At 36.7% G+C, this 25,977-nt stretch overlaps 1 protein-coding gene across 1 annotated transcript in view; it reads left to right on the top strand.

Annotated features, from left to right (window-relative positions):
- BAZ2B (bromodomain adjacent to zinc finger domain 2B) overlaps positions 1-25,977 on the top strand; it is a gene marked incomplete in the record, with an annotated part of 274,297 nt that overhangs the window by 162,570 nt on the left and 85,750 nt on the right. Inside the window, 11 exon segments of the mRNA XM_034785683.1 lie at positions 1,692-1,752; positions 1,895-2,003; positions 2,267-2,368; positions 11,934-12,144; positions 15,206-15,298; positions 15,419-15,480; positions 21,690-21,755; positions 22,926-22,991; positions 23,668-23,712; positions 23,962-23,994; positions 25,321-25,386. Coding sequence (XP_034641574.1) covers positions 1,692-1,752; positions 1,895-2,003; positions 2,267-2,368; positions 11,934-12,144; positions 15,206-15,298; positions 15,419-15,480; positions 21,690-21,755; positions 22,926-22,991; positions 23,668-23,712; positions 23,962-23,994; positions 25,321-25,386 — 914 coding nt within the window.

Genomic DNA, 25,977 nt, shown 5'->3' with positions numbered 1-25,977 from the left:
AGAATGGAAATAATGATACTGACCTCCTTTCTAAAGTACTTTGAGATCTATGGTACAAGACCTAGGCAGTAGTATTTTTCTATTCCAGTTACAGTAGAACCTTGCCAATCTACATACTATAAACTGCACCAAAAACTGCCCATCTCACCCACTCTTCACAACAAGAGTATTGACTGTAGTGAGTGGTTGTATTACAAGTTTCATTATTTTTGCAAAATTCACAATAGACCATTTATTAATACATTTATGACACACTTTTAAATAAGTAAATTTTAAGTACACTTGGTGATGTATTATCTTTAACTTTTTTTGCGTAAATGGTCATTCCCTTACTTGCTAATTCATAATATTCAATAATTATCAAAATGAGTCTCTTGGCTGCTAATTAGTGAAGTGCTACTTACTTCTCATGAAAATAAATGTTTTTGTTTTGTTTTTTAAATAGGGACATTGAATCAGAAACCAGTTTATCCTAATATTTAGAGTGCAGTGAAATAAGAGTTGCTTGCTTAACCATTAGCGAAAAGTTGTTTGCTATTATCCAGACTGGCTCTTTCAGTTAGATGCAAGCTTATTGGTTTTACAGTTTATAAAGATTTACTGTATCTTATGAATAATCTGAATTCTGATCCTGTGAAGTTTATATTGCTCTTCAGCATTCTGATTGGCTGGCACTAGTTTTATTTAATAACATAAGTTTACACACCGTGCAAAAAAATGGCATGCCCATGTTTGTCTGTATTTTGTTTATATATGGCACTGATGTACGTTTTATGTTAAATGTTTTCTTTAGTATATGGTATAACACTTTCTGCCTACTCAGATCCACCATCTGGAATCAAAGGTTATTTTTTGTCCATCATATCATTTAGTCAATCACCTAAAAAGATTTGTTTAGCCTTGCTTTCCTGTATCCAGTCTCCACTGCTCCTCTGTCTTTAGTTTACTTGCATCAAAAGTGCACACTCTTAGAAAGCAGTGTCCATGTATTTATTTTTTTGCCCAAAGCTGGTACTCAGTGAGAAAGGACATATGAAATAAATGTAAATAAGACTGTAAATACTTTAATTTCTGATAAATTTGACATCTCTTCATTGCAAGGATGCCCACTTTTCATTGCCTACGGCAGAGAAGGAGGTACAGTAGAACCTCAGAGTTTCGAACACCTTGGGAGTGGAGGTTGTTTGTAACTGAAATGTTTGTAACTCTGAACAAAAGGTTATGGTGGTTGTTCAGAAGTTTACAACTGAACATTGACTTAATACAGCTTTAAAACTTTACCATGCAGAAGCAAAATGCTGCTTTCCCTTTATTTTTTTTAGTAGTTTATGTTTAACACAGTACTGTACTATATTTGCTGTGTGTGTGTGTGTGTGTGTGTGTGTCTGCTGCTGTCCAATTGTGTACTTTACGTTCCAAATGAGGTGTGTGTAATTGACTGGTCAGTTCGTAACTCTGATGTTCGTATCTCTAAGGTTCTACTGTATTCACATCTCAGACGTCTTTGACTGGAGAGAGCCTATTGGAAAAAGTAGTGGGTACAAATCAGTTGGTGTGGTCGTATACATGATGGATAAAATGTGTTTGCTCTTCTGGTTTGCGGATCTGAGTAATGGAATACATGTTTTCAGTAAACCAATTCTCTGTCATCTCATTGCTTTCCAATGTTAATCAATTAAACTCTATTTAAGGTACTTCAAAAAGGCGAAGAGTAACAGACGAACGAGAGTTGCGTATTCCTTTAGAGTATGGGTATGTTTTATATTTACTTGAACAGCATTTGGAATTTGTCTATATTTGTCTCTTGACTTTAATGTAAAATTAATAAGTTAATGTTTATAAATTAGTTCAAGAAATGAGTGTTAACACACACCTATATTTACTATTACTGCAGCTGGCAAAGAGAAACACGAATAAGGAATTTTGGTGGTCGCCTTCAAGGAGAAGTAGCATATTATGCACCATGTGGAAAGAAACTGAGACAGTATCCTGAAGTAGTAAAGGTACGTACTTTTTTTCAGTTTGTATGTATTCTGGTACCATTAAGCATGTGTACAATAAAAAAGTGCACTTCTTCCTCAAATAAAGTTCCTTGATACAAAATGTCTTGTGATGTGAGGCTAATGTACCTTAACCTGTTTCTAAATTGACCTCCTATAGAGGCATACCATTTGTACAAAACATTTGACTCCTGACGTTAGCTGTACATCAAAGCTGGGTTGTAATTATTTAAAACCTGAAGTGGAAAAATATGTGATTTTTTCAGTATCTCAGCAGAAATGGAATAATGGATATCTCAAGGGACAATTTCAGCTTCAGTGCAAAAATAGGAGTGGGTGACTTCTATGAAGCCAGAGATGGACCGCAGGTATCCACTTTTTAAAAAGTAAAGTCTTTGATCCGAGGAGTAGTAACATAAATCTAGGTGAAGTAATTTTTACTACACGCTGGAGCATTGCTTGTTGTTAGTGAATTCATTCATAGTACTTTACAGTAGCTTTTGTTGAGACTTGGGGGTCTGATCCTGGGAGGTGCTGAAAATCTACATCTCTCATTGACTTCAGCAGGAGGTTGTAGGTGCTCAGTATATCCCAAGATCAGCTCTGAAATTATAGTTGTCTAGTAAGAAGGAGCTTTGAGCTAAATATTTTATAAGAGAACATGTTCAGATACTACTTAGAGTAGAAATTTTTTCTTATTATGTTATACAAACTCCATAGCCGTAGAAGTTCTGTGTATGTGTGTATCATGTCTCTTTTTGTATTTTCATCCATCTAGGGTATCTAAAATACATACTTGAAACACAGGTATTTACTATGTAGAGAATACAGTGTTAGCTTTTCTGAAGGATCCAGTTTTTAAGCACAGTTGTACGAACAAATATTCTACTTGAGTGTGGCAGAACCTGCTTTGCTTTATGTGGATAAAGTAGCCACTTCACAGAAGAATAAATTATGATTGTGTGTGACATCACCATCTATTTTGTCCAGTTTAGGGACTTTCATTTTTTCTTGTGATCTCATGTCAGTGAATATATTTACTTATTGTTAAAAATAACTCTTCCTTGGATATCACCACATGAATGTGGACAGACATCAGGAAAATGTGCTCTACAATTCCTGGAATTTCAAAACACCTTGCCTAGGCAGTTGAGTCCCTGTAGGAGTATACATCGTCTATAAAACATGCATAAATGTTTGTAATAAAACTGAAGCCGTGCCAGATTGCTCACTTTGGGGTGGCATTGGCTAACTTCTGGCACATTGAGGAAGCTAATGTTGTAGGCCCCTTGTACATCAGCCACTGTAAACCCACGGTTGAATAAGTCAAGATCAATAAATCATGTAGGTATGTATCTTGCTATTGAACCTCAGTACTTTGATTTAAGTACCTACTAGTTTCCTGGACATCAGGTCAACCCCTCTTTTTCTTTTTTCTTTTCCTTTTCCTTTGTCTGTTATATTCTTCCCATCTCACATGTCCCCACCCTTAGTTACTTCTTTCCACCCCTCTTACCTTCTATCTAGTGGGATGTACTGCACTCCCTGCCCTCTTTTGGGACTGCAAAGCTTCAGAAAGGAGGAACTGAGGAAGGGCCACAGTTCAGTCACAAGGCTGGGTAATAAATTATCCCAAACCTCTTCTAAATATCATTCAAGAATTCCAGATTTTATTCTGCTACATTCTGCTCAGGTCAAAGCAGTTTTACTAAGAGAAAGAAAAATGTCATGAAAGGGGAGGCTAAAACAGAACAAGTAGGTATTAGCAAATACTGTTCTGTTAGGGATGGTGGTATAGATGGCCTCAGCACTATTATCACACCTCCCCATAATACACTGTTAAAAGACATTGAGATTTCCAGTGGTCTCAGATTCTACATGTACATTCTTATGGCTGGATTGTCCCCAGCGTATAACAGGTGGGCAAGAGGATGGGGGCACAAGAGGCCTCCTGCCTTGTGCACCCTTACAGGTAAAATGCTAAATAATATTGGGTATGCAAACACTGCTCTCTCCTAGCTCCACTGCTGGTTCGTCTAGAAGAGCTGTGACCTAGCCGTATCTTTCCTCCATACCTTATAGCAGAACTGGTAGGGTGCTGGGAAGGAGCACAGACCGTACCACATGGGAGGGTGGCAGAACAGGCTCTGCAATGTGCATGCCTCAGGAACTTCAAGAGAAGTTGTGGCTAGTTCATCCAGATTTCTTTCTAAAGTGTACCACTAAAGCATTGCTCCTCTCCTCCCCCCCTCCCAACTCCTTGCTTCCAGTGTAGAAGCTAAACTGTGATGCTTGATATGTAACTAGATAATGCACATTGACTTAGTCAAAGACCAAATCCTGACAAGCAAACAGGAAGAATTTGCAGATTCCTCAGATTGAAACTCAAAGCTGCTACCTTCATCTTGGGTGGAGGAGGGAGCCATTTCAGAAACTTGGAAAGCCCTAGCAATATCTGCCTTCTGGAGATATTAGATTTATAAGGATGTTTGTCTTTGGAGAACAATAATTATAGGTAAGTAATTTATCCTTTAGTCACTAGGGAGATGCTTTTTTTTATTGTAACATAGGTGTGCTTGGGATAACATCTTTGGTGAGAGTAATGTTATTTGTTCACAGTAGCTACATTGTCATACATAATCATATAAGTTATTGTAGTATAGTTTCACATTCTTACACTGTGTGTGTGTGTGTGTGTGTGTGTGTGTGTGTTTGTGTAAACACTATATGTATGTTGTCTTTTATATATGTCTATATATGTTTATACTTACAAGCCCAGATCCTACTTCTAATTTTATTCTATACCTATTGGTACTTACAAAGCATGAGCCTAATATATTCGGTGTTTAATGTGATTACAGAATCTCTATTCTGTGTCACTACCACCATTTTTCTTAAAATTTATCTGTGTTGAAGGTAACTTGTGAGTGTTGTTACCTAACTTTAAAGTACGCCAATCAGCATTAGATACCACAGACTAATCTGATCCATTTCAAACTGAGGTCATGAGCATTTGCACTTTCCAGACATAACTGGCATGTGAATCTTATATTTACATTTTTTTTCTTGATTTTATCTGAAATACCATTAAAACTGTAAACATTTTAAATAGTAAATCTGGATTTTTTTAACTGGAGGCTTAGGTTGTCTCTCAAAATCAACCCACTAGATTGAGCAGATTTGTTTTTACATCTATTTTTTTAATGACAAAAATAAACTTTAGCATTCCTCATTGGCATTTTTATTACATGTGGCATCAGTCCAGCTTTTGAATCAGGTAATTTTTAGTGTGTATATTTTTGTTTTTCTATTCTAATCCATATATTTTTTAAAATATGGAATTAAAGAGAATATATTGCCTAAAAACCTAGTATGATTAAGCAGCTCTAAAATTATATTTATACTTCATGTATCAGATTTTGATTCATTAGATTACCATGTAAACATTTGAACTAAACTGATAACAGCTAACATACCATTTACAGTAAGTCAAACAAAAAATTAAACGAGTACTTAATGAAAATGGTATCTGTACGTAGGTTACTGAAATTTACTGTCCTGTTGTAATAATGAAAGTGCCAATACTTCATCTATATCTTTATTGGTATAGAAAATTATCAGTTTTATTCCAGGAATTTGCTCATCAAATAGTTTTTTTTCTGCTGATTCCTCCACTTTCTATGGTTTTTGGCCTTTTACTGCTACTTCTCACATTCTTCTCTCTGCCTTTCTTTGAGTTCTCTGGCATATCATAATCCAGGGTATTGTATCAGTCTCATCTGATTGTGAGCATTGCAAAATTCAAATTGAAAGATGGAAAAAGATGCATGGAAAACTATTTATGGTTTTGATCCTGCACTCACTGAAATCAGCAGAATTCTTGCCAGTGACTTCAGTGTGATAGATTTTCTGAAGTTTTTCTTGATATGAAAAATAATTTTAGTTTTACAAAGTGATTTGAAGGTATTTTCAGTCATTTTTTAATAAAAGCCAGAAGCACTATATCAATCGCAAATTTGGAATAAATGAGAACTTCAGGTAACTATATTATAAAATTCAGAACATGGTTTGATGAGTTGTAGACAGTAGAACATTCAATCTAAATTTTCCAGGTTGAAATCCACCTAAATTTTCCTACTATATTGACAATGACATTTCTTAATGCTTTTCAGTACAGTGAATTTAAAAAAAGAATTTGAAAGCATAGTAATCTCCTAAAGTTTCTTTTAGCTCAATCAGAGATTTTTTTCCTAATTGAAAACAAAGAATATTTGAGGTACATAATGAAGGATTTCTATATTATGAAAGGAACTGATATACACCTCTACCCCAATATAATGCGACCCGATATAACACGAATTCGGCTCTAACGCGGTAAAGCAGTGCTCCGGGGGAGTGAGGGGGGTGCGCACTCCGGTGGATCAAAGCAAGTTTGATATAACGCGGTTTCACCTCTAACACGGCAAGATTTTTTGGTTCCTGAGGACAGCATTATATCGGGGTAGAGTTGCAATTGTCATTTACAGTACATTTTTAGACTGGTACCAATTTTCTAAAAAAAAAAAAAAAAAAAAAAGGGGGGGGGTACAGAACTCCTAGTTTTCTAGTTTAAGATTAACAGGGACTTGAGCCAAGCTACTTCATGAAAGTATTAATAGATATATGGAATAAGTTATAGAGGTAAGTAACTGAAATATATAATATTAAGGATAGAAACCATCATTCATCCTTATCTGTGGAATCTCTACCTTCTTGCCATAATTAAGGAATTAAAAATGCCTGTATGTTTTTCTATGGAAAAAGAAGGGAGGGGTAGCAAAAAAGTGGGATTAAGATGTGTTTTTAAAATGTAAACTTGTTGGGTTGAAGGAACTTTTTCTTCTTTGAGTGCTAGTCCAGATACATACTCCATAGTTGGTGAGCGCACATCTCGTGTATGCGTTAGATATTGCCCATTAGACAATTCTCTATGGGGGGTGACACATAGGACCTTCCTCTCCATGTATTGCCATGCCTCAGTTCCTTTTCTACTGCTCATGGTATATGTCGGAGCAACTTTCCTCAAATTTACCTCCGCTTTGGCTATTTAGTGTTGTGAGTTTAGTCAGATAGGTGCACATGGAAGCAACAGGGAGAGGCCCTTCCCCCAGGTTGTAGGTGGTGTGGGACACTATGCTCAAGCACAGCAATTCCCCAGGCTTTAAGAACTGCCCATCATGCGAAGCAGTTGTGTTTCTGAATGACGGACACATGAGGTATCTGTTTTTGTCTCAAGAAGGACATACCTGGGAGTACTGTGAAATCTCCAGGTCCTTCTTGAAGTGGACCCAGCGCTTCATGCCTGAGGCTTTTCTCATGGAGGAGGCAGTGAGGTTGGACTCCAACTCCAGATTCCAGGCATCTAGGCCCACAGGGGAACAAAGGTTGTTGAAATCGGCCCCAGCGTAGACTTTAAAACTGTCTGAAGCTGCCTTGTCTGGAAGACATATGGGATAAGTCTACACAGCAACTAGACACCAGTGGCTGGCTCATGCTAGCTGACTTGGGCTCACAGGGCATGGACTCCATGACTGTTTCATTGCTGTGTAGGTGTCTGGGCTTGGGCTGGAGCGCAGGATCTAGGACTCTGCTAGGTCGGTGGATCAGATACAGGGCAGACTTGGACTGGAAGCCTTCAAGGAAGAAGAGTCTGAGATCACCCTCCCCTGATCCAAAGTAAAGGCCACATAAAACTAACAGCCTTTCAGACACCAAGGGTGCCTCAAAACTTAGAAAAAGTTCCCTGAGCACCAGACCTTGCACCCACCACCCCGAGTTGCCACAGCTGTATAAGCCGCCTTGGTACCAAGAAGTCAGAGTGGTCACTGGCTACCTCAGTACCTGGTAAAAGTTTGATTTTGGTACTGGCCATCCTGATGCTTTCAGCATGCTTTCAGGTACCTGCGCAGTCACTACCACACCAACCTGCTGGGGCTCCACCACTCAGGGCCTCATCTCTGGGGCCTGCACTTATATATGTCACACTTATTCCTGATGCTTTCCAGATTCCTGGACCCAATGGCCTCAATGTTTCCAACACCCAGTCATGTCCCCCCTGCACTCAGGGGACGGGCACAATCTTTTCCAGAGGACAGCTGTTTTGTCCTCTGACTCAAAACAGCCAACAGCTGTTCCCAGCCTGATCCCAGGACTCAGCAATCTTGATCTCTCCCAAGGAGTCAAAAGGTGTGTACCCATAACTAAGGGGAGAGCCTGATACTGCTATGATGCAGTATGAGGATCACCGGTTCTAGGCACCGGGGTGTTTCCATGTTTTTTAATTTTGGAATGTAGAGCAGATGGTCCCATGGGGATCGTCGTATTATCTGAATCTGAAGGTTAAGACTGTCACCCATGCAACTGAGGCTAGACCCATCCCTGCTGCATCCCCAGGGCCACCCAGTGGCCTCAGTGCAGAAGACCCAGGATGAAGGTGGACTGACATGTTCAAAAAACACTGTATGTTGGTGCAGGCTGCTAGGGACAATGCAAGATTCACGTGATCTTTGTTGCAGTCTATACTCTGATGTCTCTTAGACGACTCGAGTGACAGGAAACTGCTTGGGAGTCACAAATATGCATACAGACTAGCACTCTAAGAAGAAAAAGAGAGTACACACCTTTATGGTAATTGATGTTCTTCGAGAAGCCAGGTAGCTGGGTCTGGATGACAAGGGGATTGTCTCCTAGAAGCTGGGACTGGACGACATGATCACTCAATAAATTGCCCTGGTCTTTCATTTCCTCTCAAGCATTGGGCACCAGCCACTGTCGGAAGACAGGATATTGGGCTAGATGGACCATTGGTTTGACCCAGTATGTGTAGTCTGTATACATATTCCACTACCTACCTCTGTGCTGCTACTTCAGAGTCCTGAGACCACGGAATGCCCTTGTGGAATGGCGCATGCACTACCCTTAGGGGTACTGCTGACAAGAAAATTCTCCAACGTGTGTACGCTGGACATGCACTCACCAACTGTGGACTGCATATGCAGATTACACACCTTGAAGAACATTTGTTACTGTAAACGTAAGTAACCTCATTTTCCGGTTCCTAAAACCTCTTATGTTGTGTTACAGCTGTGAAATACATACTTTGATGATATCATTCAGATTACTTTTATCCACTACCTGGGAATAGGTCTTCTGCTGTGTCTGTTTAAAAACAAAAAAGAGATGTATGTCTATAGATATATAGATGCTGGCTAGTGATCTGAATGCAAGACTGGGTCCCAGGAACTCTGGTCCTGATCCTCAGATGTGTTAGAGCATCACAAGACATAGGGGGTTAGTCTTGCATATGAGTAGTGTCAAGGCTGGTAGGAGTGATGGGATAGAATGATTTGCACTTCAGCAATCCTCAGCTATATAACAGCCCTAAGAGTTGATTACTAGCTAAAATAAGTTAGAGCAGCCTTGAGGCTGTTCTAACATGGACTATAGCTATGTCTTCACTACAAAAAAGTGTGCTTTTACATTGATTTTGCTCTCTTGATGTAAAATCTTAGTGGAGACAAGGCCTGTAATTTTGAAGATACCACTGGTACTAAACTATGTAGGATTCTAAATGGAATAGCCAGATTCCTGTTTTTGAATAAACAATGGTTCCCAGAATTCAACAACTTCTAAAATGATTGAAATTTACAATGAGATTTTGGCTGTCTTTTTCCCAATCTATGTTTACTCATCCAACATTCTTCGATACTTCAAGAAGACCAGAAAAAGAGAGTTCCTTTAGACTCTTGTTCTAAAACAATGTCACGTCCTGCAAATATCTCCTGTTCTGCATTCTAAAAAACGGAATAAAATAGATACAGGAGCAGAGTATCATCTGATGTAAATCAACATTCCTTTTGTTATGATAATATGTTGATTTACACCAGTGGAAAAATCCTGTCCATAGAATCAAATGTGGTATGGAAAAGCGGAATCCATATGGCTTTACTTACCTTTGATGATGAAGGATTTTTCAAAGGTTAATGTATTTGAATGTAGTGTCCCTCAGTTTGTGGAAACAGTACGAAAGGAGAGCAAACACCAGTACAGCACAGTCTGGACTACCCTTGAACCATGATTGATTGATTTTTTTTCTTCTATTTCTGAATCTTGTTCTGCATTTTTTTCTCACTCATGAATAAACATATGAGAAGTTGTCTGCTAGGTTGCAGGATGGTATGGACCATAAAGAGAGACAATATTTAGCCTTGTTTACATGGTTCAAAAAGACAAATAGTCTGTGATAAACTACAGGGGGAGATCCCTGAGATATTAGGCACCTGAAAAAGAATATAGTGTATATATATTATAAATGGTACTCCTGCTGACAGATATTTAAGATACTTCTTTGGCTCGAGTGGTACAGATACTGATTTTGAATTGAAAAGTCTTCAATCAGTTTTAACAAGGATGGATTCTGCACTTGGTGCTGGATATCAGTTAATGTATGCCTCTTGGAAGATCTGCATGCCAAGTACAGTATGGATTCTTGTGATAGCTTACTTCAGAGTGGTTTGAGATTTGAAAAATGTCAATGCAGCTTCTATTAGCAGCTGCTTTTGGATGTGAGGGTCTCATGTTGTTAAAATGTTCCTTTTACAGAATGTTCTGTGAAACATTTCTTAACATATTATGAAAGATTAGCATAAATAATTAAAACATAATTGACAAAATAAATGAACAAAACACATTTTGTGGTTAATAATACTTGATTTTATTGTTTGTGCACTTATTAATTCACAAATTCAGTATTGCGAATCAACTGTATTTTTTTAAAAAGTAGATGTGACTGGCTTCATAGTTGCTTTGGCAGACGTTTTCAGAGTCCTTGACAAGCTTTCATTAAGTAAATAATGACGTGCTCCCAGAAGTATTCTTAGCTATCATTTCTTCCTATCAGTCCAAAAAAATTGGAAAAGCAGTGAGAGATACCACAGTTCCAAATAGCTCAAGCTCAATCAAGCAAGATCAAATAGATCAAGCAACTGTTTTAATTAATAGACACAATATGAGGTTCCCCCTTGTGTCAATTAAATGAAAGCTATCTAAAAACTAACCTCTTGGTATTATAGCAACAGGAATTTAGGATGAGGATAGGTGCAATGAGAAATTAAAAAGGGTTGAATTTAGTGCTTTTTAACTTGTTCAGGAAACTATACAATTTTCAGAGCTTTGAATTAAGGTCATAGAGCAGATTATAACTACTTGAAAACTTTTGATTAGTTTTTAATTTTAGTTGACTGACAAATTTAATTTTCACAGTAGGTGAAAATTAAAGTGTACTAAATAAAATCGCAAGGTAGAAATGAGTTTTTGGTTTTTCAATTTATTTATTATAGAACTGAGATATCCAACCCTCCAAAAGTAACAAGTAAAAATCACAATAAATTCTCCTGTTTTTACTGTTTTCCTTATATTCTATAAATTTCAGGAAAACAATGGTCTTTACATATAGCCTGTCAGATTTTTTTAAACATCACATTGATTAATGGATAAGTGCAGGTATAGTAGTTAAATTTGAAGTTTATAGGCTAACGGAAAATCTGTTCTTCTGCCTAACCTACTAAGTTGAGCAATGGGCTATTTAGAGAACTAGAAGCAATATAGTAGTGGCACATATATAATAACAAATGGTGTTTCGCTGAGTAAATTAGCTTTGAGATTTTGTAAGTTTTAGTGGCAAATTGTAGAAATGCTTTTGATAAATCCCACGATATCTGTGCAATTGCTCTGTGTCACCACTGTTATTCTAATACTGACTTTCATGTTTTTGTGTAAATATATTTACATATATAGACATATGCATTTTTGCATGTCTGACCAGATCTGTGAATGTGTGTTTTTGTTTTCTTTTCACTTTTATTTATAATGGCTATGAAATATGTTAATTAAAAGGGTATGCAGTGGTGTCTCCTGAAAGAAGAGGAAGTCATTCCCCGTATCAGAGCTATGGAAGGTCGTAGAGGACGACCACCAAATCCAGATAGACAGCGTGCTAGAGAAGAATCAAGAATGAGGCGTCGCAAAGGCCGACCTCCAAATGTTGGTAGCACTGAATTTTTAGACAACACTGATGCAAAGCTATTAAGGAAATTGCAAGCTCAAGGTAAGAAATTTGTTATAGTTTTCACAACCTGAAAGTAACGATGTTCGATTTTCCTAAGGGCAAGTATTACCATGTATTTCTGCTACGGTACGTCCTTGCAAGTTGCTTTTTGAAATCTTGTCAAAAGTGTGACCTTGACCTTCAGTTTAAAGCCAAGTAGATATAAATGTGCTTTAAAGAGAGGTGAGGAGGAGGTGTATGTGTTTATGTAGTAAATGAATAAGCTTGGGCAATATTAACTTTATTTAGATTTATACAATGTAATAAGAGTGGAAATTTGGGTACCATTGACAATTTTTTTTTTTAATACATAAGGATATGAGAATCTGATCCTAAACATAAGCATCAGGCATGTAACCTTCATCCCAGCGCTGTACTTCAAAATTGCATCACATTTTCCTAAAATAAGTTAATATTCTACAAAATTCTCTTAAGGCTCAGGGTTATTTTTCCTCTTGAGTTTCATGATTGATCTCGCCTATATAGTGAATGTGGACATATGCTGTCTGTTGTGGTGCTGCACAAGATTCGTACTTAAAATATCTAAGCCTTTACTACCTCTTTGTGAGATTCATTGTGCCTTTTTTTCCTGTGCCTGCAAAGAGCATTACACAACAAAGAACCAGTCATTGGAAATGATTGAAACATTCTACCTGAACAAACAGAGAGGATGCATTTTTAAAGATACCTGTTGTAGGTAGTATTTTTGGCTTGGGGCTGGATATCAGGTAAGGTAGCTAGATCATTTTCTGTCTCATTAGAGGCCACTAAGCACCATAGTACCTGTTGCTTGTATATTGCTTTCAATCTGATAATCTCAAAGCAATTTACAAATATTAACAGCTTAAGCCTCATGACACCCCTGTGAAGATCGATATCCGCTTCATTTTACAAATGCAAAAACAGATGCTAGAGAGGTTGTCTAGCCCATTCAGAGCCAGAATTAATCCAGATCTCCTGATTTGCACTCTGACCACTAGACCACAATGCCTCCTTTTTCAGCCCTCTACCTACAGTAGCAGGGTTAGAGCAAATTGGGGTGTATTTCCTCAGTAGTGACTATTTCCTCACTAGTGACTTTAATGTATTACTAACAGACACCCCTCCCCGTGCCCTGTTTGCAAATTTTCCTGTTGTTTGAGATTTCATAGAGGTGTCCAGATACTACACTGAAAGAGGCCATGCAAGCAGATAGGTATTTGGAGGCACTCTCTTGTCTGCTTTTCTCCATTCTTCAAGGACAGATGATTCTCATAGCCCATGGCTACAGGCAGTTCTTTATATGTAGTATTGGACCTATTATGCCTGTTAATGCCCACTTTGGCTTCCTTTTCCCCACTCAGGTTCTTAAGCATTGAGAGTAAAATTGATTTCGACCCGATGTTTTGTGATCTCAATCTTTCAGAATCTTTACTAATTAATAATGGTATAGACTAGGAACTGCTAGTCCAATCAGAGGCATTTTGGCATTCTTCCTATCAACCTATTCTGTGTCTCCATGTATTTGGATATGTCAATGTATTTCAAAGAAAAAAGTATTTTTAATAGGGGGGGTTCCAGGCTTATTTCATGGGTGGCATCCAGAGTTTTTCTTAAGCACGTACCAATTCTTTGAACTGGCCATATATTTACTTACTTGAAGAATTTGTAAGGCATTCATATTCTGCAGAGAGATGTCTATACAGTGTGTGTTATAAATACCTGGATGGGTAGATGGTAACTTTTTATACGTTGTGTAAATATTCCTTAGAATTTTGTTTTGTTTTGTCCCTCACCCCCCATGATTCTATAATGCCTATATGAAAATGCACTTAGTGTTGGCCTAACTCTGTTCCCACTGAAGTCAACTGGAGTTTAAGGACCGAGTTTGGTGGAAGCAGAGTTACACCAGTCCTGAATGTGTTTGAAAATCCCACCCTATATATAGAAAATCCCACCACTAACAATTTCTTTTTGTCTGTACTGCATCTTTAAATCCTTATACTTCATCTCTCTTATTTCTGTGGGAAAACATAAGTTTTTCAGGCATTTCAAATATCACTCTTCTGTAATTCAGGATCTGATTTTTTTTTCAGTTTTCAATAGCTTTTACATGAAATACTGATGTAGTCTCTTAAAATATACTTTAATTTTTTCCTCTTTTTGGTTACATGATAAACCGTCCATAAACTTTTTAACTAGTAGACCTCTTCACTGTTATGTCACTCATTTTGAGCTCTGCTGTTTTACATCCTTGTCTTGTACCCTGAAATTTTATTACATTTTTTCATACACAGAGAGCAGCCATATACTTCTAGTCTAAATTATCTTTTAGATTAAGGGAAAATAAGAATAAAAAAAAGTAATGTGTCTGTGACTCAGGTTGAAAATTTAACTCACTTCAGTACCACCTTACTTCACAAATACTCTCACTAAAATCAATGGAACTATTCAAAGAGTAAGATATACTAATCAACATATGCGAGAGTGGCAAAATCTAGCCTTATGAGAGTGCACTGTGTAGTATGTGCTATCTGAACCCTCTCATGGGATTCAGAGTAACAGCCGTGTTAGTCTGTATCCGCAAAAAGAAGAACAGGAGTACTTGTGGCACCTTAGAGACTAACAAATTTATTAGAGCATAGTCCACGAAAGCTTATGCTCTAATAAATTTGTTAGTCTCTAAGGTGCCACAAGTACTCCTGTTCTTCTTCTCATGGGATTGTTCAAAAAGGATTAGAAGTTTATATGGAATAGTTTATAAAGAGACAAAGAGGTGGGTCAGTATTTTTTGATTGAAAGTAAATCATTTTAGTTTTTCAGAATTATACATCATTTTTGTGTAGATAACAGAGAGCATCCATGTTCATCTGAGAAGCTGTTATAGGTATTTGTTTATAAAAGAGATCCTGGTATAATAATTCTATATTTAAACATTTTCAGGATAAATATGTGCAAGATAAACACACTATTTTCTTAGTCTCCTCTTTCTTTATGTGAAAATGTCTGAACACATAAGTTAGATCTCTTATGTGTGACAATGCTATGACTATGTGCTTAATATTTCCTCTTTGTGTTACAGAAATAGCTAGGCAAGCAGCACAAATAAAACTTTTGAGAAAACTTCAGAAGCAGGAACAGGCTCGAGCTGCCAAAGAAGCAAAAAAACAGCAAGGTAAGTAGTAAACCTCTAAGAGATTGTGCATACTTGCAGATGAGCTTTAGACTTGTCGATATTAGGTTACTGTTCTTCAGTCATTTTCTGCTGATGTTACATTTTTTGTTTTACTTGTAGCTATTATGGCCGCTGAAGAAAAGCGGAAGCAAAAAGAACAGATAAAGATAATGAAACAGCAGGTAAATTTTGTGTGTTCATTAAATAAGCTCTATATTTTATTTATTTACTTAAACTCATGCTTTCAATATATTTGATAGGTTATACAGTGTACTTGTTAAAATTTGAAATTGTTAGTTATCTAATTATAAAGAACATATGTTGTATTTTATTTTGAAAGACTAGATTGTGCAGCCCTTACTCATGTTGATAATATGTCCCTTGAGTGATCATGTTGACTTCAATGGCACTACGCATGTGAATAAGGGTTGCGCAGCTGGCCCTCCAGTTAGTTACATGCTCAACTACTCTACAGCTCTATAAAAAGAAATAGCAATATAGCTGCTTATGTAAACATTGAAATAGCTCAGCCAAAACTGCTAGAGAGAAAACTGCCAGTGATTTTGGATTGCTTAAGGACAATTATATCTAAGCATAGTGATGAATTAAATTACACATTGCTTGCTTTTTAAATATAAAATTACTGTTAAATATTGTTATAGCAAAGGCTCTTAACCATATGTAATACTTTCAACAGCAAGAAGATTTTTCATATTTAGCCATTAATAAATTAAGCTACTTGTGGAAGCAGGTTTTTCATCATTTGAACAAATATCCCAATAAATGAAGTATTAAATGATTGATTGCCTTTGAAGCCTGAAATTCTAAAAAACAATTATTTTACTAGGTTTCTTTGTATTAATTCTATTCCCTGCAGTGAGCTGAAGACATTAACTTCTGAAATAGCGTGTGATGTGCATTGTGTTTTTGAAGAAAGTATTTAAATTATTGCTCTTTGCGCTATTTTAAGTTCTGTATTCTTATCGATATAGAAACTTCGCTGTTTGTGTAGAAGCTTAAATTGTGTGTGTTTATGGTTAGAACCTAGGCATTCTGATTTTTTGATAGAGAACTTTGTTAAGATTGTAAGGATATCCTGATCAGTATTTCTTTGACTGTCCTTGTATTGTGCAGTACAGTTACAATATTTCTTTGATTTATAAAGAAAATGAAACACGAAGTACCTTAAATACTTTGTGTGTGGAAAGAGGAGTCAGTGTTTATTTGAGATTTCCATTTCAATCCAATAATAAAACCCAACAATGGAGCTAGTGGAACATATTCAAGATGAAATACCTTGCACTTTTTAAACAGGCTTTACCAGATGTCTGTGCAAGGAGGGATTCGTTATCACATTCTTGATACCATATCTTGATTGTAACCTGTGAGAGTGAACATTGGTATAAATTTCTACCTTTCTGGTCAATTTCTGCTATGGATTTTATTATTATTTACATTGCAGTGGTGCCTTGAAGCCCCAGTCATGGACCAGGACCCAACTGTGCTATGTGCTGTAGAAACAGAACAAAAGGATTGTCCCTGCCCCAGGGAACTTACTTATAATAGTGTATTGCTGATTAATTGCTTTTGTAGCTCAGTTGTTTAAAAAAATGGCGCTTGTGTTAGAGTATTGCTCAGCATACTGAAAATGTGCCTGTAGCTCAACCCTAATTTAAGTGAGGTTTATCTATATTATTTATAGAATCTTCTACATAATAGGACTGTGCATTCAGGTTTCACAGGAAACAAGTAAACCCAGATCTGTCTGTATTTGTTTTTGGCTTTGGGGAGTCATTAACGGGGATGAAATAATGTGTGCTCTCATTGTCTCACCATCTTGAAATGATTACAAGTCAGTCTTGACTAGAGCTGGCTGAATAACATTTTTCGGTTTGTTGGCAATTTCAAAAAATATTTTAAAAATACTGTGTTCAACTGAAAACCAACATTTTTGGAATTTTCAGGGAATCAAAAAGTGTAGTAGTAATAATAATAATAATAATAATTTGGGTTAAATAAAACTTTTGACCATTTTTAAATACACTTGACATTTAAAAAAAATTAAGGAAATTTTTAAACTAATAGCATTCAAACAAAACAATCAAAAGGTTTCATTTTGAAAATGTTGAAATATCTTGATATGTGTTCTATTTTTCTTTCCTAAATGAACATTTCAGCGAAATTGACACAAATTAAAAAGTTGCCCAGCTCTAATCCTCGCATGGTACGATCTGGGTCCTGTGTAGTAACAACACAATCCTTCTGCTGTTGAAGCACACTTCAACCTCAAAACTTTGAGAATTCTAATAGTTATTTCTCTACAAGTAGCATTAACTCTGACCTCAGTAACAAATACATGCCACCAAGTTGTAATGAAGAACTGTGTCCTGTTTTGTTTCTACCTGGAAAAAAAAAGGGGGGGGCGGGCGGGGGGAAAGAGGTCAGAGTTAAGGTTATGCAGTTGAATGAGATTTCAGAGAATCTTGCTAGGGTACATTGTCGGTGTTTGAATGCTGGAAGTGAAAATTAGTTTTATGTAGACGTGAGGAATCTGAATTAATTTTTGTGGGCATTGTGATTTTTGGATGGTAAGCTGTGACGTGAATGTTAATATTGCCTTAAGTGGTGATTTCCTTGATTTGTAGTGATTTCGTTAGATAAATAGAAAATGTACACTTGAACATCCTTAAGTATAACTTAACACAGCTTTGGATAGGGATTTCCATGCATTTTTTTTAAATGCACCTGATATGTGAAGACTGTGGGAGAGCAGCTCTACTGTGACAGACAGAACAAAGCACACGATAGCAAAGTTGCTCACTTATTCACACCTCTGTATGTCTCTGTACATTAGGGAGGCTGGGAATGATAGCTTAGTGGGATATTGTTATGGGGATGTAATGTAAGGGAAACCTTTTATCCATGTTGAAACTTTTTACTAACTAAAGTTTAGTGTAAAGAAAAGACCCTTTCCCTGGGCACCCATTCCCCTCCACATGCCCTGCCTCCTTTCCCTCAACACCCCCATCTGCCTTTTTCTGCAAATCCACCCTAGATTCTCCAGCAGGGAGGCACTTTTCAGATAACTATCTACGTATCGTTCTTTCTACATGTCCCCTGTGATTGCCCTGTTGCTGTCAAGTGAATGGGAAATTGGGCAAGGGCTCAAGGAGAACAAAAGATTTACAGGTGATAGCTAACTGAGAAATGGAACTGTTCACTCCTAAGGAGATACTGTCCCTATCTAACAGACATCCTAAAGTTTGCCATAGTGCAGCCCTGTTTGGACTGGAGCTTCCCTGGTTTAAACAGAGACTGGCAAGGGGCTGTAGTTGGGGCACTGGGGAGACCGACAGGATAGTTTAAGGACCCAGGAAGGGTCACGGCAACAGAGGAAAAAGGACTTAAGCCTCTTGCTCCAAAAACATAGGACTCTACCACGTCACCTAGAGTCTTCTCTGACTTAGCAGTATATGATCTATGATATGCAGTTGAACAATTCTGATTAGGGCAGTAGTGTTTAGTGAACCGTGGAACAGATTTTAACATCCCTGCTAATGCTGAGTAGTACTTTTTGCTTTGTGTAGTCCATGGAATCAGTTGGGACCACTCTGAGTCAGGTGCTACTCAGTCACTGTGAATAGTGGCCTCAATATCTTAGTAAACATGATGAGTACAAAAAAAGAAGTTAATAGAAAGAGATTACCTATTAAAATAGCATTGGAAGATACTGGCAATTGTGTGCATGAGAGTAAACCTCTTCAGTCTGAGTTAACTTAATCAGTTTATTCAGATAATTGCATTTAGAAACTTTTACATGGTAAAGGACTGTTTCATCTAACACGTACAACATAGTGTCCTGTTTTTGTGTGTAATGCCCAGGCTAAGTATAGTCAAAATAGAATTGAATTAGTAAAGAAAGGAGAGGGAAAGGATTTGAACTGAGAAACTCAACATATAAAATTTTAGTCCACTCTGCAGCACAGTAAAGGCTAAGAGGATGTTGGCTTCTATCTAAAGGATATTATGCTAGCTAACTTATAAAAGATACTGAGTATATTGGTACCACATTTGTGAAATATGCAGTGTAGGTTACGTTAGTTGAAGAAAAAATTTGTTAAAATGGAGAGAATAAGGGTAGGATACCAAAATAATAAATGGAATGGAGAGGGCTTGCATATAAGGAGAGCCACAAAATGGTAATTTTTAAGATTTGAAGTGCTATTGTCCCTAAACTAGAGTATATGTGGTATTTCATTCAACTTGATCTACTTGAAGTTGTTAGATTAAAATGAGGGGACATAGATGTTATTTAAATATAACTATGGCATACAGCAGGTAAGAGGCTTTTTTTGAGAGAGAGATTGGTGAATTGGTGGAATGATTTTCCAGTTGAGATGGTGAAGTCAGTAGTATTAAGAGAGAGGTTGATTGCCATTTTGCACTCTACATTGGAGCTACACCTTTAATATTATTTGGAAACTGCTAGGTCAGAATGCAACTGCCTGCCTGCTCATAGAACCGAGTTTCATCCACAGGGTACTCTGCAACTAAGCTCTTTGATCTGGGCTCACTGCCTCTGTCCCTGGGTGGTATAGTGACATTTGCAGGTAGATGAGATGTTTGAGCTTTGGATAGCCACATTTTAAAGAAATCTAATTAAATATACTTATGGTAATAAAACTGTTGGTGACTCTAGATGATTAATTTTGTGCTTTTCACACTTCTTTCCTGGGAGGTCAGGGTATGGTTAAGAGGGGATTTCCCCCCCCACACACACACACACATTAGGCTTTTTTGGCGTGTGTTTAGCCTCCAGCACAGAAAATGTAGTGACTTTTAACATGTTTTAAACAGTTAAATTTCAGAAAGTTGTAATAGAGAACATAGAGGTGGCAGAATATTGTTTTTTAGTAACCTGTTCCAACCATAGTGGTCCTGCTTCTGGTACTGTGCAGGAATCGTCACCATGCCCCTGAGAGGAGATGAAGTTGACTCCTCTTCATGACTTATTTATTCTCTGGAGACTCCGGAAACTACAGTGGTGACGTAATTTCCAACACACAGAATAGAGAATTGATGGCTCGTATCATACTCAGACTTTTCTCTTCCAGGTGCCTTAATACTATGTTCATCGAACGCTTGTCTGTATGACACATCCTGATGCAAGCTTCTTTGACATCCCTTGGAATAAGCTTTGCTATGCCCTGAGTTCTGTGGTTCAGATTTTCTCCTGTCTGTCCAGATAACAGAATGGAAACACCTCCATCCATAGACATGCTCTGCTCTTTTAATTGATGTGCCTCAAGCAGTTGTTCTGAGACAATAAACCCTTAAATAGGATGCTTTGAGGTTTTCAGTTGCAGCACATACTATCTCTGTTTACAAATCACAAAGTATACAACATGGGACATGTAAAATAAAACTGTCCAGTGACTGCATTAGGCTCACCCCATGCCTCAGGAGCTCACAGACATGCTGACGTCTCTGGGAATGAACTTGACTGAAAGTGTTGTGGTCACTGTTTTCCAGACTTATTTATTTACTTTTACTCTATAGTGCATAACTTCACACACCTCTCTGAGAAATACAAGTAAGGTTGTCCAAACTCAGACTATCCACCTTGATAGGTTAGTTTCCAGTGGAAATAAAAGTATACAGCACTTAATTGTGCATACTTCATCCAGATCAGATATGGCTAGGCTAAATATTGGCTGTTACTGGGTAGGTACTTTGGGCCATGCAATATGCTCAGAGGTACTGTGTGGTCCCAGGTAGCAATATCAGTGGAGGTTCAAGAATAGCTAAACTCCCAGCCCCCTGATGTCTGCAAGAGTTAAGCAACAGATAGTAGGGAGTAATGAGGATTTCATAGCCCCCAGCATTCCCTGCATAAGCAGACCGTGTCAGAGCACAACAGCCCCTATTTCTACCCATCCCTACCATTGCAAGCCAGGATTTGGCCTACACTGTATATTTTGTACTGTCATCAGGGTCAGGGCCGGCTCCAGGATTTTGGCCGCCCCAAGCACCTGCTTGAGAAGCTTGTGCCTGGAGCCGGCCCTGATCAGGGTGCTTCCTTTCTCTAAGTTAGTATAAAAGAAAAACTTGTGACTGCCTAAACATAAACCCACAGGCATAGATTCCATTTTCAGTGCTTTCAGAGATGCAGCAAATATTTGCTAATGTTAATGTAGAACACCAAACACAGACAATTGTAGTTCAAAATAATCAACTGGAATGTGTGTAAGATTCAACAAGTGCTCATTTCTTTAAAAATAATTATGTCTCTTTTCTCACTTTTTTTTTTTTATTCATGTAAAAAAATCTTTTATATACTTTTTGCTGTTGTTGTTTAAAAGGGTTAAAAGATGTTTTTCCCCCCTTGCAGGAAAAAATTAAGAGAATTCAACAAATCAGAATGGAAAAAGAACTTCGGGCTCAGCAGATTTTAGAGGTAGAAACAATAAACTAAGTATAATTATTTTTAAATGTGTTCATACGTTTCAAGAACATTATAATTAAGAAAGAAGTCTTAACTGCATGTTTGTCGCAACTGGATTAAAGTAAGGTCTGCTTCAGGAATTCCACAGTCTTGATTCAAATTGTTAACTGTTTCACTATTTCAGAAATTCTAAGAATACTGATCCATAATTTAAACTATGGTCCCAATCCTGCAGTTGCTTACACGTATGCTTAACTTTAAACACAACAATTGTCTCATCAACGACAAAAGGAGTACTCATGCTTACAGTTAAGCAAATATGTATTTGCAGAATAGGGAGTAAAATAGTATTGCAATCTACTTTATATGGAATTTAGTTCCTGACTGTGGAATGGATTTAAAACTTTGTTTTAAAAGTTAAATTACAGTAGCAAAGAAGGAAAATATTTAACATTTGTCTGTGAAGGTGATATTTGAACAGCATGATTCTGATCTTCAAAAATGTGCATGATCTATTTTTAAAAGACATAAGCTTCCATATTGCAGATGGTTACTTCATATAATGTATCCATGTCACATACAACTAAATTAAAGGAATTTGAATTTAAGATTTCTGTTTCAGATCTCCATTTCTGATCTGTCTGACAACAGATTTCTTTTTAGTTTCAGTTGTCTTATACTAAAACTGATATTGATATAAATTAAATGGATGGGAATATTATTCCCAAAATGTGTTGACGAGCAGTCCTTACATTGGCTTCAACTGAACATTTTCAATTACATCAAATATGTATTTAAAATGGAAAAAAGTGGTAAACCATTGATTGCAAAAGTTTTTAACCCACTGTTTTATATAATGATTAGAATTTTAATCTCTTTCCAACCATACTTAAAAAATAATTATTTTCCTATATGCTATGTATCTTGGTTACAAATATCCAAGTAAAAAAAATCTTGAATGTGACTTCATAATTCTGGCTTGACTTAAAAAAAAAAAAAAAAAATTAATCATGAACTTACTGATAATGCAAAGTGTACTGGGGAAGAAATCTGTTATAATGTACACATAATATGTGGTATTGTTTTGCACCTTGTGAGGCATGTAGTTTTATTTAGTCTGAGATTATTTTCAAGTTTTAGTGGTGTTGTTGCATGACCTTGAGACCTGTTTTGCATGCACAGGCTAAAAAGAAAAAGAAGGAAGAAGCAGCAAATGCCAAATTATTGGAGGCTGAGAAACGAATAAAGGTTAGTTTAGATGAGCATCAGAGTTTTTATTTTCAAAAAATAAAAACTGTGTGATTGTGCATAATAATTGTGAACTAATATGAGAACTGTAGGTATGGCAGAATCTTTTTTGATAAGATATTACATTTGTAACAGAAATGTAGAGTAAGTACTGTGCATATGTGTGCGTGTGTGTGTGCGCGTGTGTGTGCATATACATATATACGTGCATATACGTGCATATAAATAATAAATAGAAGTGTTAATACTAGGGTTATCCGTACCTTATGCTTGGCTTGAGCAGCTTTAGACATACTCACCAAACCCTTATGTAATAGCATTGCATAGTGTCTCTTCTGTTTTATGTTGAGTATAATGAAAAACTCTGTTGCTACTTGTGTAACATTGTGGTCAAATATCCCATTTATCCCTATCAGTGCTGAAAAACTTACTTGCTGTATTTGGAAATCATGCACTCTCAGTGTAGCCAAATGTTATTGGCATCTTCTGATGCTCAGTTCAGTAGATTTGGTAGCATAAACTGTTCGTATATTATGTAAAGTGTTTGAAAATAAAGGAGTAAAGAGAGAGAGAATGCAGATTCTTCCTATTTTAGCATGGCTCAAAAAATTGCATCTTACTGCTAAAAATAATAATTGTCAGGTATTTGAAGCACCTTTTTGTTCTTATGTTTAAGGAAAAAGAGATGCGAAGGCAGCAGGCTGTTCTTCTGAAACATCAGGTTGGTATACATACAGTTATCAGAACAGTAGCAAATGCTAATTTTTAACTTCTGCTTAAGCTATTTGGGGGGAAAGTCTTCAAAATATTTTTGGTATAAATTTCTGATTTTGATTCCTGCATAAGTTTTTCTTTCATCTTATGGTTTATTGACTTGCTTTGGTATTGGGGTCTCTTTGTGGGGGTTATAAAGTGGTTTTATGACTTTGTGATTTCTGTTTCATAATGTTGTGCCAACTCTTTCTACCAGGAGTTGGAGAGGCATAGACTAGATATGGTATGGGTATGTTTATTTTTGTACATCTAACACCGCATTGTGATTTGGTTGTGATATGGTTGTCATAGCAATGCATAAAATGTAGCACTGGCTGCTGTCATATTACATACTGCTGCATGGCTTTACAGCACAGTGCATTGCATACATCTGCTTGTCTTGTCTATTAAAGAAAAAAAAGTATGACTTGTCTCAGACGTGTTATAAATTGAATTCTGCGATCCATACATGAGGCTGTTGACTGGAAATCTACATTACTGATGTCACAACATGAGTTGGACCATTATGTAAAATCAGTGATGAATTTATGCAAAATTAGCATTTTACCTTTCATAGAAAATCACTGTACAAATTTTGCAAGTCTTATCCAATTTGTTGGGATTCAGTATAAAACTTTTAATATAATTTTGGATTAGAACACTACAAATTGGATTAGAATTACTGTACAAATTGGGACCATGTCTTCCCTCAGATTTGTACAGTGCTGAGCACACTAGCTTTCAATAAATGGTAAATGCATAATATTTTAATCTGAAAATGAAACTAGGGATGAAATCCTGGCCTCAGAGAAGTAAATGACAAACTCCTATTAACTTCGGTGGGGCCAGGATTTTACCTTAGAACTTTAAAGTTGAAGGAACTTTTCTAGTTTTTTCTATAGTACTATAATTCATGTTCCATTTAAATTTGTTAACATAATCTATGGTGCAGCTTTTGTGACTTTGCATTGAGGAACAGGCATCAGTAAATAGGAATATCCTATTTTATTCATGTTCGTGTATGAACCATGGCTAGTTTAAGTAAAACTGGTCTCAACACAGAAAAATTCAGCATACTTATTTGTTGGTGGCATATTGGATTCCAGCAAGATTTTTCTGAGAGTAAACATAAAGTTAAAATTACTTTAAAACTCAGCCTTTTACTATATTTTAAATGATTAGAAATACAGCCTTCTGTTCAATTGGCTATTCATTTAGTAATTGCAAGCTTTCTAATAGCAGATGTAAGGTAACTGACCTGTTCCAGCCAACCATTATGCTTTTTGTTCTGCCAGCTTATGAAGGAGCATCACAACTGACCATACGTAAAGCTGTATGCTTTCTGTTTTACACTGTCTCCATGTTCATTGCTTTACCTTTTTGCTTTTGATTGTTCTTGTATTTGCTTTCTAAACCTGAACTAAAACATGCACAGACTTGGCCATTCTTGTCCTATATATAGTGTTTATTGTGACTTGTCTATTAATGCTAAACTTGTTTTACTGAGTTTTTAAAATAAAAAAGACACTTTTGTAACTGTGGTTGAGTCTTGTTCTAATTTTATCTGCTTTAATAGGAACGAGAGAGGAGAAGACAGCATATGATGCTTATGAAAGCCATGGAAGCACGTAAAAAAGCAGAAGTAAGTATTCATTCAGCTCTGAAAAAGTGTGCAGTTTCTTTCTTAACGTTTTGACTGCTATATGTCTGCATTCATAGAGCAGAACAGTGACACAGAACTTCTATAAACAAATATGTTAAGCAAGTAGCTGACTTGAGAGTCAGAAAGTACTTTTGCATCACAGAATATTTTTGTGTAGGTCATTTCAGACTTCAGACCCGCCATAAGTATCTCCTAGCAAACTTTTTGTGTGTTTGTGTGTGAATTTAATGCTTTAAAAATAAGACACTAATTGTACTGTCCAGGGCAAGGAAGAAGGTTGGACATATGCTGCATAGATTTCCCCAGAAAACTGTTCAGATGTAAAAATACCATTCTTATTCCAGTCATGGGCTTCTCAGGCTTTTATCTATACTTGGAAAATGAGTTGTATTAGAAAACACATAAACTCACATGTTTTAATTAACACATGCTTGTCCTAGATGTTAACTGGTGTTTAACAGTGTGATAATTAAAACATATTAGCTAACACAACTCTTCCTTCCAGTATAGGTGAAACTTTGAAGATTGCTGATTATGCTAAATTATATGGTGTTTTGTGAGGTGGAGTAG

The sequence above is a fragment of the Trachemys scripta genome, chromosome 11, assembly GCF_013100865.1.
Source record: "Trachemys scripta elegans isolate TJP31775 chromosome 11, CAS_Tse_1.0, whole genome shotgun sequence".
Classification (NCBI taxonomy): Eukaryota; Metazoa; Chordata; order Testudines; family Emydidae; genus Trachemys; species Trachemys scripta.
The sequence above is the reverse complement of the archived record's forward strand: the minus strand, read 5'-3'. Positions and strand labels throughout refer to the sequence as shown.